The 15,979-nt window shown below is 35.9% G+C and overlaps 1 protein-coding gene across 2 annotated transcripts in view; it reads right to left on the bottom strand.

Moving 5' to 3' along the window:
• Window positions 1-15,979, bottom strand: part of LOC149795925 (synaptogenesis protein syg-2-like) — a 155,928-nt gene that overhangs the window by 73,825 nt on the left and 66,124 nt on the right. For both annotated transcript variants that reach the window (XM_089965845.1, XM_089965846.1), the window contains exons 6-9: window positions 11,007-11,297; window positions 6,610-6,921; window positions 5,851-6,141; window positions 1,198-1,452 (exon numbers count right to left, since the gene is read on the bottom strand). In XM_089965845.1, the coding sequence (XP_089821971.1) occupies window positions 1,198-1,452; window positions 5,851-6,141; window positions 6,610-6,921; window positions 11,007-11,297 (1,149 nt within the window). The remainder of the gene's footprint in view (window positions 1-1,197; window positions 1,453-5,850; window positions 6,142-6,609; window positions 6,922-11,006; window positions 11,298-15,979) is intronic.

Below are 15,979 nucleotides of genomic sequence, written 5' to 3'. Positions count from 1 at the left end.
GCTACATTATATAAAGACGGACGATTATGTCCTTACAAATAACATACAAGTGACAAGGAATATACTGTATTCTTTATCTGGTGATAAGAATGGCAAAATAAAATATACTTAGTTTTACATCCTGAATTTCCTCAAGATGTTCTTTTTATTAATTCTGCAAATCCGAGTTACATGAGCCATGTCATAGGTTTTCAATCTGGATTACACATTTCGAAAGTGTGCTGTAATTTCGATGATAAGTGCAATTGTATCCTCCTTACTGCACTCAAAATGAAATACACATTAAATTCCATAGCGTCTTTTTGAAAATTACAATTGAAAAACTTCATATTTTCCCACGTTATCATTTCAAACATTCAATGACAGAAACAGAAACACATTTGATGACGTAAACACGCTTCTCCCCCGCCACTTCAATCCGATGTATTTCATGTATAATTTGCACAGATGAATCCAGTCCAAAATCACAAACCTTCGTCGAATCGAAACAAAATACCAACATATATTCACTCCAGTTCAAATGGAAAAGTCGTTGCAATGCGCATTCATCCACAGTATGACTGCAAATTTCAATTTTAACTAGACACGCCATTTTCTTTCGAAAGTTATGTCGAGCGCGCGGAGTTATGTGCGCATTAATAATGATGTCTTTTTGTAATGTCAAATCTGCGCTTGTGTATTTAGTTTGGAATACGGTATTCATTCATTTACATTGTTTCTTGTAGTGTATTTTGTTTGTATCATTAAACCTTAGGTAGAATAAAAAAATGAGCATATAATAAAAAGGTTTCTGCATTTGTATGGGAAAATATGAACTCGTTTTGTCGGAAGGATATACTGCACTCACAAGTTCGTGGAGTATTCATTCCGAAAACTCGTTCCTATTTTCCCATACAAATGCAGTAATCTATAAATATTATGGTGATTAGCAATATACCAGCGAGCATATACTGTGCAATATGGGTTCACCTGTCTCAGAATGCATATTATAGCAAAGCAACATAATTAAAACAAGTAATACATAATTGGACATATTGCTTGATTTTAGACAATTTTATTACTTATAGAAGCACATTAGTTCCATGAGAAAAATAGACGTGCAGAGCTTTATTTGAATTATTTATTGCAGATGTCCTTAAACTCAACCTTACTTCAGTCAAATAAGACGGAACATATAAATACATAAAACAAACTCACATTGCACTATAATTTCAAGTTGTTTCTGACTGGTCAGTGTATCGTACTTCCATGACTTCGCAGTGGCCTCACACGTGTAGTTACCTGTATCCTGCCTACTGAGGTAATCGAACATCAGCAAACTGCCAGTTGGTTTATTCTTCCATCGAACAACTGTAGGTATTGGGTTTCCATAGGCTTTGCAAATGACTGATAGAGACTGGGTTTCATTTACAGTTATTGGATTACTGACATTATACCTGATGATCGGATAGTCTGCAAGTAATTATGACATTTAAGATGGAGTTTAAGTTCAGCAAAGCTTCTTACATTTATGTCAAAATAATTTTCATATTAACTAGACTTTTATTTTGATGGGAATGAGTAATTATTACATTTAGTATTTTTCCTTTATACCATTCATATCAAAGTATAAATGTACATTGATGACAACACACAATTATGCAACAATATCTTTTGTTTTAATATAGTTCTGTTAGTTTGAAATGCTATTCCTCCATCATTTCAAAGAGGAGTTTCAATCCAAGTAATGCATTAAATATTCCCCTACCCCAACGCCAAAAATAAGACGAGAGAAGTATGTGAAAGGGAGAGTTCTGGATTATTATTCAAATGTATTATTAAGTAACAAAACATCACATATGCAGATGAGAGTTCTGCCTCACCATTTTGAACGAGGGTTGATCAGAGTTCTTGTTCACTTTTTTTTGCACGTGGATTGACGAGAGTTCCTTCTCGCTTTTTGAGAGTTCTTCTTCACATTTTGAATCGATGATAAGATTTTGATCTGTGCTGATGTTTGGATAAATGGCAGCTCTGGCTCACATTTTGAGAGTTTTGTTTCACCTTTTTAACAATGATCTATGAGTTTTGTATCTCGTTCTTAAAATGGATTTATTAGAATTTTCAGAGTAGATCATTGAGAGTTCTAGCTCACGTTTTGAACGTAGATGGATGATGAAGTTTGGATTGATGTGAGTTCTGGCTCAATTGTGAGAGTTCTGGCTAACGTTTTGACAGTGGATCAAAGACAGTTCTGGCTACATTGTTTGAGAGTTCTGGCGCACCTTTTTAACGTGGGTCAATGATAAGGTTTGTCACATTTTTTGAGAGTTCTGGCTCACTTTTTTGATCTTTGATCAATGATAAAGTTTGGAGTTTGATACCAGAAAATGTTTTCGGTTTTCGTTGTACGACTGGCCTAATCAGCCTTTGGATTGTGTCATTGATGACACCAAGTGATAGCACAGCTTGCTTGCTGAACGTAAACGTTTTATCTTAGCTGCCGAACACCGATTTTGTTTTGGTTGCTGTCAGGTCATCGCGTGGGGGTATCCTGATTGCCTTGTAGCGAATTTTCTGTCCTTAGCGTTTGATTTTATCAGGGATAATTAATTGCAGTGTTATTTTATGAAGTTGTGCGTTGCTCTATTTCTTGTTTTGCTTTTGACGATCCAATGTCACACAGAATTATATGTTTAATTGATTGATCGATTACAATTATATGTCTGATGTGTTAATTAAACGTATAATTGTATCTGACGTATTAATATATACATTACACCGGCAACACCTACCTGGTGTAAGTGGTTATTTGATTAGTCCACTAAAGTATGCAATCAGCGTTTGCTTATGAGTATTGTAGTAAAAGTAACTCGTTGGTTAAAGCTGGATGAGGCTATAAACCATGTGCTGGTTTCGGAGAGTGCATCAGGGAAAAAATCACCATCTGCGAAAATCGACGGACCCAAGCACATATCAATCAAATAATATTACCGAGACAGAGAACACAAATATAAGACCTCGTTGAGTCCTGTAAGTCATCAGGAGTACATGAAGATGGTAAAACAGTTAAATATGTTACGATCACGGCAGTGATGAGACAAAAAAGAAAAGAAAGCCAAAAACGAACACAGCAAAAAGTGTATATTTGTAACCTAATTTTGCACAGTCAGCACTTTACGAAACCGGCCGGACATTGTTTTCCAAGAGTGACCATGTAAAAATTAAGCTTGAGATCTTCAACGTATAACACTCCAGGTTCCTCTGTTTAAATTGTCTATCCTTTTAAAGACCACCGCCTTGGCCTGTTCTGACTTTTCCGTTCCTATTTTGTCATAGTCATCGTAAAAGATGTTTTGGATCGGATTTCAACCATATAGTTTGTGTCTTTGTTCCCGGCCCTGTCTAACCCTTTATAATGAATTTCACCTGCTTTTGTTCAGCGGATTTTACCGGAATAACTGATGTCCAGATCATTTAACAAACACCGGCTTGTTTTCATCGACCCATCCTGCTCACTCATAAATAGAACCGTCCTTGGCACGTTAGAATTAATTCATTTATGAACAAAAGCGTGTTCGGAAAAAAAACATCCAAAACAAATGGAAAAAGAAAACTCATAGGGCTATTCAACAACGTCGAGAGACAAAATAAACTAGTACCCGACGATGGCTTTGTTAAAATGAATATGTCTGATGAAAATCTGGTCGCAATTGAATCCAGAAAAGCAACGCTTAAACTTGATAAACTAATTTATATTGGAGCGGCTGTATTAAATCTGTCTAAGGTCCTCAAGTACGAGTATCAGTACGATTTTATCAAAACATATACACCAGCAAGGCAAAGTTCTCGTGACGGACACGTACTCGCTCGTGTACGAAATTGAAACGGAAGATTTTTAACAAGATATGTTCGATCAAAAAGAACTATTTAACTTCAGTGATTACTGACCACATCGTCTATTTTACAGCGCAGACAACCTAAAGGTAATTGGAATGTTCAAAGACGAAACAAATGGAAAACCTATTATGGAGTTCACTGAGGTCAGAAGGAAAACGTATAGCTTCATCCTTGATGGCGGACACTTTATAAAAAATGCCAAAGGAGTAAAAAGAAGCCATCATTGATAAACTGGCCACTTTCAACCATCTTCAGGAAGCACTTCATGGCTGCCTCAGGTAGTACTTGATGAAACCATTCCAATCTCACTCTCGATGGTTCTCATGAACAAGAAAGGAGTATGGATTATGTGAGTTCGACTATAACAGATACTGCTCCGATGGAAATAATACAGTGGCACATGGACACGATAAAATCAGTGCGTGATCTCTCAAAAGTGAATCAAACCTTGTCATTGATCCACGTTCAAAAAGAGGTTAGATAGGCCTCTGAAAACATGATCCAGAACTCTCCCACTTCTCAAAGATCCAAACCTCATCGATCCACGTTCAAAAGAAGTGAACCAGAACTCTGAAAACGTGAGACAAATCTCATCTTCGATCCACGTAAAATAACTGAATAAGAACTCTTAAAACATAAGACAAAACTTTCATCGATCTCTGTTAAGAAAACATTTGCCAGAACTCTCAAAATTCTCATCATTCCAAACTTTAACATCGATCCACGTTCAAACGAAGTGAAACGAAATTCACAAAAAGAGAGCCAAACCTCTCCAAAAATGTTGATCAGAACTGTCATCGATCCACATTCAAGAATTGAGTCAGAGCTCTCATCGACCAAATCTCATCACCGATCCAAACCTGATCATAGATCCACGTCCCAAAACAATGCGCAACAAAATTGTTAAATAAGTGAGCCGGAGCTTTCATAGACCCAAACATTATCATGAGTGAGACAGAACTCTCAAAACTCTCGTTCATCCAAGTTTAAAAAGTGACACAAACCTTCCATCAATCGACATTCAAAAAGTGACACCAAACTCTCAAAAATATGAGCCAGAACTGTTACCGATGAAAACTTTATCATCGATTCAAACTTTATCGTCGAACCAAACATATAGGCTAGAATTCTCAAAAACAAAAAAAAGGATCCATGCCAAATGAAAGTGAACAAGAAGTCTCAAAAATGAAAACCAGAACTCTCGTCATCCATCCACTCATCATCCATCCAGGTCTGCATCGATACGTGGATCTGTACAAAGGTGATTTTTTTTGCATAAAAATACTTTAGAAAAACAGTGAGCCAGAAGTCTCCTTGTCACATCCTGCTGAGAAAGATATTAGTTAGTTGAGCTACAAAAATGGTTCACATTGTGTCTAAAATTCAAATCGATAAAATTAACGTTACTGAATACCTTTAAAACACTTTAACATTTACTGAATACTTGGCGTGAATACTTTAGAAAGGCAAAATAATGTTAACCACGGAAAAAAAATTTCTGGAATATCGTTTTAGTTCGTAATGCTATGAAGAATACGAAGGATTTAAAAGAGGTGTTTGTAATTTTTCCTGGCAAACCCCAAATGATGTTCCCAACAGTAGATTATCAGGAAATGTAGACAAAATTCATGTACATGAAGTCAGAATTGTTTTCGTGCAATTCAATTCATATAGGATATCTAAAATCATGACGAGTTTTACAAATTCACGAAGGCAAGCCCATAAGTAACACATATAATATTTCAAGACAAATGTTAAAACACCTGACATCATCATCTTTAATTCTTGACATGTTTCTTTGTATTTGTGTAAATCAAGAGACATTTTCCTCTAAAGCACAGTTTATATAGTTTTAAAATTCTATGTACAATAAACAGTACAGGTAGAATTGTAATAATCTTGGAGACAATTAAAGTCAGGGCATTTATTTTTGTTTCATTTCTAAATGGATGAGAACATTGATATATTTACGCTCAACGTCCAGCTTCAAAGCTTTTGATACAACTTGCTGGTCTTTGTCAATAGTGAATTTGTTCATAAGCTTGCAGGAGACATGCTTTCCATTGTCAGCGGAAATAAGCTCCGTAATAACCAGGTTCATATCACTGTCTGGAGAGCCTTTGTCACTGATCCATGTCACATGGGAGGTAGGGTTGCCGTAGTCACTGCTGTAACACTCGAGTGTCCCTGTGGTATTCTCAATCCACGGGAAACTAACATGTAGTTTCTCGTATACTCTGACACATGGTATGCTAGGTTTATCTAAATGAGATATAGTAATGATAGTATAAATTGGAAGTTCAAGTATTTTTACAGGACAAAAAATCATTAATGCCTTAGATATGTGGGACGCTGTATAGATACAATATATGTGCTATTATAATAGATGTTTATATAAAACAATATGGAAATACATTGAATTGTATTTGTTACAGACACTTAAAAGAAAAACACTTTGGAAGGACACAATTTATGCTGTCGCATACATTTCGTACAGCTTTTATGATATAAATTCTGCCTTCTCTTTCAAGTTATGAACTAAACAGAATTGAACTCGAAGTATGAAGTTCATGTTACACAGGGATATAAAATGATTGAATTTGACATCATCAAAATTTACCACGTCAAGTTTTAATTTTGTTTTTGTGTTAAGAAGTAACTATGGTTTAAAACATTTATAATCTTTTATAGTTTGTGATATATGCATATGTTGTGGAAAAAGCCCCTTACACCAAACAGTCACAGGATGCTTCCTAGAAGACACAGGCAGCTGATTATCTATAAACCCATCACAAGATATGCTCTGGTTCAGGTCGCTCCTCATCACGGTTAGGTTAATCTGGCTGATCGTTGTATGCAGCCCGGTAATATCAGTGGTATTAGCAGTGATGATGTTGTTAGTCAGATTTCTTTCACCCAGCGTCCAAGTGATCGTAGCAATAGGTCTTGATGGATTGCTGGTACAGGTCAGCAGTTCGGGATACCCTTCATAAAACTCGAACTTAGTTGTGGACCCCGATAGATAGACTGACGTCACTTCAACTAGATTCAGAAAAGGTTGAACATTTAACGAATTCAGTAAACGCTATACACACATGCGCTTTGAATGACCTTAATATAAATTTCTTGTGTGTTATCAATATCGTTAGATTTTTCAGAGAATCTCTGTATGCACTTGAGGCTAAAAGTAAACGAAATTAATAGGTTTGAACAATGTCAAAACAATTTCCGTTGTAACAATATGACTTTTCATTTAATATAAATCCAACATACTGATCTTTAATGTCTTTTCATGGCATAGACCAGTCGATAGCTTCCATTATTAATACATATGAAAAGATTATAGACGACCAAGATTAAATCAAACCCAATACTAACATTTTGCACGCTTTATATAAAATAAGAATTCACTGTCATTGCCAAAATGTTTCCTCCCTTCTTTCATCCTGCTCATCGATTTGAAAAACGCTTAATTGAACGTAAAATATATAGCAAAATATATCATAGTATTTACAAGATATCATTAAATGTGCTGTTTCAAAACCAATAAATTTAAAGGTCTGAAACACCCTTTTATTACAAATAGGTATTTAAAAAAAAAAATTAAATCAATGAACCAATCCATACATTTTTATCAAGGGGGAACCAAATTTTTTGTCTAACGTTTTACATTTTCAAATAAAGCCTTGTAAATCCTTCTCTAACATGACAAAAAGGAATATGAAAAGAATACTTATTATCAAGAACCAGTGTTTCACAGTGGTTAATTGATTTTATTTTCTTTTTTTATCCACCTCTGCAATACAACTAAGTATATATTTTGCTTACAGATATTTAATATTTGCTCGTCATGGTAGGTGGTATCATCTCGTAAAAGACAAATGCAAAAATACAGCCATGTTGATGTTGTTTGGCGTCGACGTCATCTCATAGTCGACGGTTGCTCTGTACGTCTTCAACTCTAAATATATTTGTTGCGACTTTATTAGATGAAGCAAAACTAATGATGAGGGGATTAGAAAATATTCTTGAGCATCCCATTTCATTTGAATGGTATGGCATATAGAATTGGCATGTGCGTCCTTTTCTATTTCTTAAGGTTCGCGTTTAGGTCATTTGGGGAAATGTGGTCGATCATTCATGTCAAATTAAATTCTAACCACAATGTACAAGAATTTAGAGGATGAAATGGAGGTCAAATGTATTTCGTCATTGCTGCATATGTTTACAGACATCAAGGTACCCATATTACGACTATGTGTTTTAAACTATGGAACAGCAAGAAAGTGAAATCAACAATTTAAGAACAAATCAAACAACAATTCATTTCCCTAAATTACAAAGTGAAAATCAAAAGACGCTTACAATATTGTGAATCAAATTCCAAATTACCAAAGCAGTTCTATCACAATTCCAAACATATTCTGAATGAATTCAAATAGTCCTGAATGTGTTTAGTAGCTTCTTGTGGTGAAAACAGGATATTAAACTAAATTTCTTGTAACTTCAAACATGAACGTGCATGTAAATAAAGGGGTTTGCTCAACACAATAGTACTAATTCTTTAAATTTATACTGCATTTCCCTTTCCCATGTTTCTTTCCCTCTGACTCTTCCTCCCTCGGTCCTCTCAATTCATTAGCATGTGTGCTTCTCTCTCTCTCTCTCTCTCTCTCTCTCTCTCTCTCACTCTCGTTTCATTTGCCAATGTATTTCTACTCTCTGAAATTAAACGTCTCTCTTTTTCCCCTCTCTGTATTTGTCTTTTATATTTTCCCTCCCTCCTTCTCTGAAACTGTTTCTATCTCTCCTTTTCCTCCCTCTGTAATTATGATTCCATTATTTCCTTCTCAAGTACTCGAACTTCTAATTTCATCTGTTTTTAGCTCTAGTTCTTTTGATTTCCTATGAAAACCACATACAGGCTTACTCATCCAACCCAAAGTACGACTCTAGGTCTTACAATTTGTAAAGAAAACAAAGTCACATAAACAGTTTAATTAAAAATCAACAAGCAATTTATTTCCTCGAATTCAAAGTGAAAATTCTTAAGACACAATAGTATGAATCAAATTCCGACTAATACTAAATGCCATAATACAATTCAACAAATATAGAATATTGCTAGCGAACTCCAATGCTCTTTAACTTCCTGATATACCACACTGATGCAATCCAAAATGCCTTTTAATGAATTCACTAAACATTGAAAAGTAACGTGTTAATCCGACAGATAATGAATAATGTAAACAAATCATCGAAATATTCCTGATTTCAACAATACAGATGCAAACACTGATCACAAAATTGATTCCAAGAGACTGATCTAAAACAGGAATGATTATTTGTTTACGAAATCCCTATTTATACACATGTTCAATTTACTTACGGCTAAATGAATGTAAGGGATTCTCATATAGAATAATCAAGTCTCACTGTAAACAACACAACACAAATGCCATGCACACACTTTGTTTACCAGCAAACTTGCAATCATGGACAAATGTTAGCTATGTACAAATTAAGTTTACAATATACATTTGTGGGCAAATGTTAAGGACACAGCATAAATACACATTACATCTTTGCGACAGATGCTTTTTTGTTAGAATATTGCCTACATATAACGTCTACTTCAATTCTTTGAAGAAATATTGTTCCTGACTCCTAACCTTCTGAAGCCCAAATTCCTGTGTCAAAGCTTTGACAAACGTTTGATATCTCCACTCACAGCCACATGTACAAACATTTTGGATACAAACAGGCCAAATAATGTGTGTGTGTGTGTGTGTGTTTTGATCAGAAAGTTACATAATTATTCCCATTCAATGTAACCGAGCGCTTTAAATATAAGAGATGATATAACTGATTGGAAATATTTCATTGCAGACGTTTTAGAAATAGCCATATAGAAATCAGTCATTCCTGTCATTCATTTACATATATGTTTCGGTCAGTCAAATGTACGGTCACAGATGTTTCATATTAAGACCATCATAATACAATGATAATACACTCAGTGATATTTTTTTAATATTAATGACATTCAACAAATTAAAATATTTTAATTGGGTTTATCTGGAATTGAAATTGTATGCATCTAACCAAGTACTCGAATTAAAAGCCTTGTCAGACACCACTAAATTTAGTGTAAGAGATTAAGATGAGGGCTGAATGAATCTGATTAAGTTCAATATAAAGTAAATAGAAAACATAGCACTGGTGCAGTGGAGACTTATTTTGAAATGATTATAAAATACAATGATCATTGAAAACATAAGTCTTATGCGTAGCTTGTTTATACTGATTACATGATAGCATATTTGAAATATCATGCTTGAAAAAAAAACATAATAAAGACCGTGCTTATAACAATATTTTGGTTTTGAAATATGATTTCTAAGAACGTTATGAAATATACACTAATATGACCACCGTTCATGGAAATAATTACATAATGTCATCAAACTAGTTCAATTGAAAATGTAACACTTCTAAAATTAAACCAAGAAAGTTTCATCAACGTCTTTGTAATGATGTAAGAAGAACTTTGCCGTCTAATCGCATGTTCATAATACTGGTAAATGTACAGTGCTTTCTTGACTCTTATGACTGTATAATATATTACGTCAACGAATATACATATTAATCATTTCAACAAATCATTCGAGAGGGTTTCTAAATTGTTAGAAATATACTATCTCATAATTATAAATACGAATGTTTGACAATACTTCCGTTAACCTTTTGATAATAATGTGCAATTTCATTAAAATAACTTCTCATGCAAGTTCTTATTTGTTTCAGATATTAGACCACTTTTAAATATGACTATACTAAAGGACTATAATGAAAAAGATATTCCTGGTTTTAATTACTAATTTACCAATTTTTCTTATAATTATAAATTTTGTTTTCTTCACCATCGTCTAGATACTACAAGTTCGTTTCTCTGAGATTTTTCTATCACCATCTATTAAAAAGCACATTATATAAATTCATGAAGACTCTGTGAATTGTTATATTGTGCTGCTCCGATGACTATAATAGCTTTGCATCATCCATAAGTCATATTTAATAAATCTGTTCTTTAATAGAAACATTAGCATTTTATCATCAAATCTAACCTTGAACATAGATCTTTGTTTTGTTCGATTCCGCTGCTCTACTTGAATCAAGGTTATATGCTCTGCAGTAGATAAGTTTATCATGGTCCACGTCACTAGGTATGAAGGAAAAAACCTGACTGGTGCTAGAGATCTTCAGATCTGTTCCAATGTACCATTCTATAATTGGATCTGGTCGACTGGGTCCAGGAACACAGACCAGGGTCACTGTTTTGTTCAATGTCACGTTCAGGATAGACTGGTCTGAGACAGGCTGGCTGTTAAGTTGTAGTGTTACCTCGGTTACTTGAACTGTTAGGAGTAAAAAGTGAATGTTGGCATCGGAAGATCTCTTTCTGATTTGCACTGCATTTTATATGCAAATTAGATCATTAAATATTACAAAATTAATTGCCTCTTTTACAGAGAAACGAAAGAAGGCTCCAAATAAATTCTAACTGGTCAAAGAGTTAACAAGTACCCATTAAATATACAAAACCACCTTACTTTAAAAAAATCATTCCATTATATGAGCAATCCACAAAACACCAAAATGGTATTCAATATAGCTAAAAGGGAACGATAACTAAATGTAATCTCCAAAGCATTCTAAAGTATCTCAAAAAGAAGTTATTAATAAGCCAACAAAACAAATGGGTCGGCCGAAAAGAATGGATACAATGTAAGTTTGATTGGAGAGTTCATTTTGAATTTGATAATTATGATGAATACTACTTATTATTTAATGAAAATGTGATGGCGACGGGTTGAATTTGTTAGATTCTATTGAGTCTAAAGGAGTGGTCTCTTCTAATATCTGCACAAATGAAATTCTTTTTTCTAGATTCTATTTGTATGGTTACATCCAAAGTTTTGTAAATTGGTACAAGAAAGCTGCTTCTGAAATAATATCAATGTCAATCTCCTGTCCAGCTAGTTTGCTTTAATAACAGTCATGTTATTGTGCTTCATATATATATATATATATATATATATATATATATATATATATATATATATATATATATATATATATATATATATATATATATATATATACTAGCTGACTTGAATGTTGTAGACGATACAGCGTCCGTACTCTTTGAAAATGTGTCGCTGTCTTTATTTCCATGCAGATTCTAATTAAACTAGTGATTATTATGAAAAATCTTAATCAATTCTTCTGTACAATACACAGAAGGAAATACTGCATTGTTGGATATATTGTGTTAAGCATCATATTATGATATTTTCAAATAGTTTATTTTTTCATGTTGAGCTAAATGAACAGTTTGTGTAATATCGATCTTAGTAGAGTACAACACGACATTACATTTCACAAACATTTTACAACAATCTCAGCAAAGGGTTCTTAAGCAAAGACATCATGGCGTTCAAATACACTGCCAATCTAACCTAGTCAGTGCAACACATTGGTATGTATTTATGTATGTATGTATGTATGTGCGTGCCGACGGGCGGGCGGGCGTGTACGCACGCATGTATGTATGTACGTACGTATGTATGCATTTGTGCTTGTGTGTACTTGGGTTATCATGCACGCCAGTATTTATTTATGTACGATTATATTGAAATGTATTTTTTAGGCAGTATTTAACATGATATTCGCAGGTAGATTCAAGATTTCACCTTTATGTACAGGTAGTGTAATATATATCTTTGCAGAAAACTAATGTAAGACATTAAATTGTATAACGATCTTTTAACAGTACCTGCCAAAGGGAATTAGGCTAAGATTTGTGTTGTGATTTGGATTTGTAACGTTGCTTTAAAAATTGTTCAGTCATATCACTACGATGTCTGCAATGTGGCAGTTTATAGTGATGTATAGCACTGGGGCATCATGTCGCAGACAATTAGCATGATGTCCCACCCAGTCACATTATCCTGACACCGGGCCGACCAGTCCTAACACTAACCTCTTAATGCTGATCGCCTAGCGAGTCAGCTGTTAGTACCATTTATTTGATGGTCTTTGGTATGACTCGGCCGGGGATCGAACCCACGACATCCCGCATCCGATGCATTAAAGTTGTATGAAACTGTTTGTTTTCCTCTTTGTTTTGTCCCTTTGGGTAATTTCACCTGTCCTAGCCTCCACTTCCATGACATGTTTAGCCCTTAATAGACTGTTGCATATTAATTTTTCCCGCACACACACAGACACAAACACACACACGCACACACACTCACTCGACTTGAACGATCCAGCCATGGGGGCAGAGTATCATCAGGATAGAATTTCCCCCAAAGGGTTTCAAAAAAGGCAAAAGCTAGTCATCCATACCTTTTTCCATTGATTGTAGAAACGAAATCCTGCAAAGTTTAATACATCAGGCAAGAGCGTGGCAGCGATCATTATACTCACACAGCAGACTTATGTGCCAAACGAACATATAATCAACCGCTCCGGTGGCCTAGTGGTTAGAGCGTCCGCCTCGGATGCGGGAGGTCGTGGGTTCGATCCCCGGCCGAGTCATACCAAAGACTTATAAAAATGGTACTAACAGCTGCTTCGCTTGGCGCTCAGCATTAAGATGTTAGTGTTAGGACTGGTCGGCCCGGTGTCAAGATAATGTGACTGGGTGGGACATCATGCTACATGTTTGCGGCATGATGCCCCAATGCGCTAGACATCACTATAAACTGCCACATTGCAGACATCGTAGCGATATGACTGGAAATTTGTTAAAGCTACGTTAAAAATCCAAATCACATCACATCACGAACATATAATCTTCTAAATGAACTTATAAATAGATGCACCCATGCATGAGTAGTGAAAGGGGCCACTATAGCGTCAATGGGACTTAGCATTACAATACCCCCATTGGCGACTTTGGCGAGATGAGACTCCAAGCGTCATCCAGATACTCGTTAAATATTTCTTCTTGACTCATCATCAGACATGTATCGTGTTGAATTTGACTGGGATGATCGTTTCGACATCCAAGGCAATTTTTCTTGGTCAATTCCGTAATTTTTCTGTAGATTTTTGGCAAAACAGGAGACTAAAAGTTGTTCTTGTTCTGGCTACCTGGACATGACCGCCACGTTCTCTTCGTCTTTGTCTTGGGGTTCTGTTTCCACGTTATCCTCCATTTCCAAAGTTTTTCTACTATTCAAAGAGGGATAAGTGTGTTCCATAGTTTCTAATATCTACCCTGACTTCTCTCACACTGTTGACTTCTATGATATTATCGCATTCGGCATACAGGATGATGTTTACCGTCTCGTTGAGAGCTTCTTCAAACTGAAGTTCCACAGGAATCTTGCTGAATTCCATTATAGGGTGGAAATGTCCCTCGTCGTTGCCTTGGTCTGGAGTGAAATCAAAAGCTCACAAAGTTTAACCTCCTGCATAATATTCGTACGTAATGTCGTGACTGGTGCTGGTCCCTAGCTGTTCATTGGCTTCGTACAGGGACAAGTAAGATCTTCAACTAATTATTTTTGTCCAAGTCCGGTTCGAAGAGTCTGATACACAAGGTTTTGCCATCGCGACTGTCTTCAGTTTTGGACACTCTGTAGTGATTAAACTCGAAACGATTAGCAGCGACGGCTCCGTTGAAGGCTGCAATGCTGACAATGCCAACGATTAAACGCGTGGGTAACTGTCCTTGGAATAGATGATCTTGGATCATGGATGGGAGTCCAGCAGCGATGGTGAAAGTTTTAACTTCCACTCGTCGTACCAGATACTAGGCAGTCGTTCTTCTCAACGTGTGACTGATGTCGTTTCCCGCTTTAGGTAACACTTCCACGCCTCGCACGTAAAGTCTGGCTTCTTGGATCATCGTTTTGTACTCGTTGGCATGAGCCATCAACTAGAAAGCGGTACTGCATAGATTTAGTATCAGGCGGATATCCACTTCGTTAAGCAAATATTTTTCTTGAAACCTCATGTCCAAATGCAAACGATCCATCAGTTCTAAACTACATCCTTGCAGGATATTATGTTGACGGTCGTTAAACCCCACATTTTGAGGATGGTCATCTGCTGTCAGTACTGTGTCGTTAAACTTGTCCTCGCCTGTTGTGTCAGATTTCCATACCACGCAAGCATCTAGATCAGAGTTCTTTGCCTCTTTTCAAAACGTCAAGAGATTTTCCAAGTACGCTCGATAAGGGTAAGTATCCATGCTACTGCTGATCAGTTTGGTATTCAAGTACAAATCCACTTCACTGAACAAAAATGCATGAAATTGTTGACGGGAACTACCATTGCATCGGCTCCCATATTGGTGTTGTCCATTTTGATCACTTTGAGTTTCAAATACAGGTAACTGCTATTAAGATCGATCTAATCTTCGGGCTGTCCTTTGATTTCAAACTCGATAAGAGCTGAATCACACAAAGAGGAGACGGGATGAACTCTTACCCATCGGGATCCTCGCATCGTCATCATGGTGGGTGGCATGGCAAATTAATCCAGTTCCGACTTGGAACAGGCGCAAGATTCTTGGTGCATCATATTTTCTCTCTAATTGTGAATTTATAATTAAAACGTCAAAGTCAAGGACGGTTCTATTTTCCTTATTCTTTCTAGCTCTGGGGGTATGAAGACCTCTGGAGTGGTGTCTTCGTTTTCGTCTCTTTCTGCCTTGTTATTCTTGTGATGTCAGGAAATCAGGAACAACAGACTTAGCAGTATCCGGGGCATTTATAGAAGTTTCTCGTCGGCCCAAAATGTTTTGCCCGTTTGAAGCAAGAAATCTTCTTTGAGGTTTTGTTTGTCGATGATGACATTTTGGAGAAATTCTTTGCCTTGCGTCGGAAGCGGCAACTGTCAAGGCGTGCAATCCTCGCGTCACCATCGATTTCAAAACGGGGTCCAACGAACGAAACGCTGGATACATGACTTACGAGTCGATAGAGAATCGTTTTCGAAAATGAAGTTTCACCTTAATTTTTGCTTTGGCGAATGAAATATTTTGTCACAGATATCTTTTTATACTAATGTTGACAGTGTC

Source organism: Sinohyriopsis cumingii, chromosome 7 (genome assembly GCF_028554795.1).
Source record: "Sinohyriopsis cumingii isolate HCF-2022 chromosome 7, ASM2855479v2, whole genome shotgun sequence".
In the NCBI taxonomy this organism is placed as follows: domain Eukaryota; kingdom Metazoa; phylum Mollusca; class Bivalvia; order Unionida; family Unionidae; genus Sinohyriopsis; species Sinohyriopsis cumingii.
This window is presented reverse-complemented; position numbering and strand designations above follow the sequence as displayed.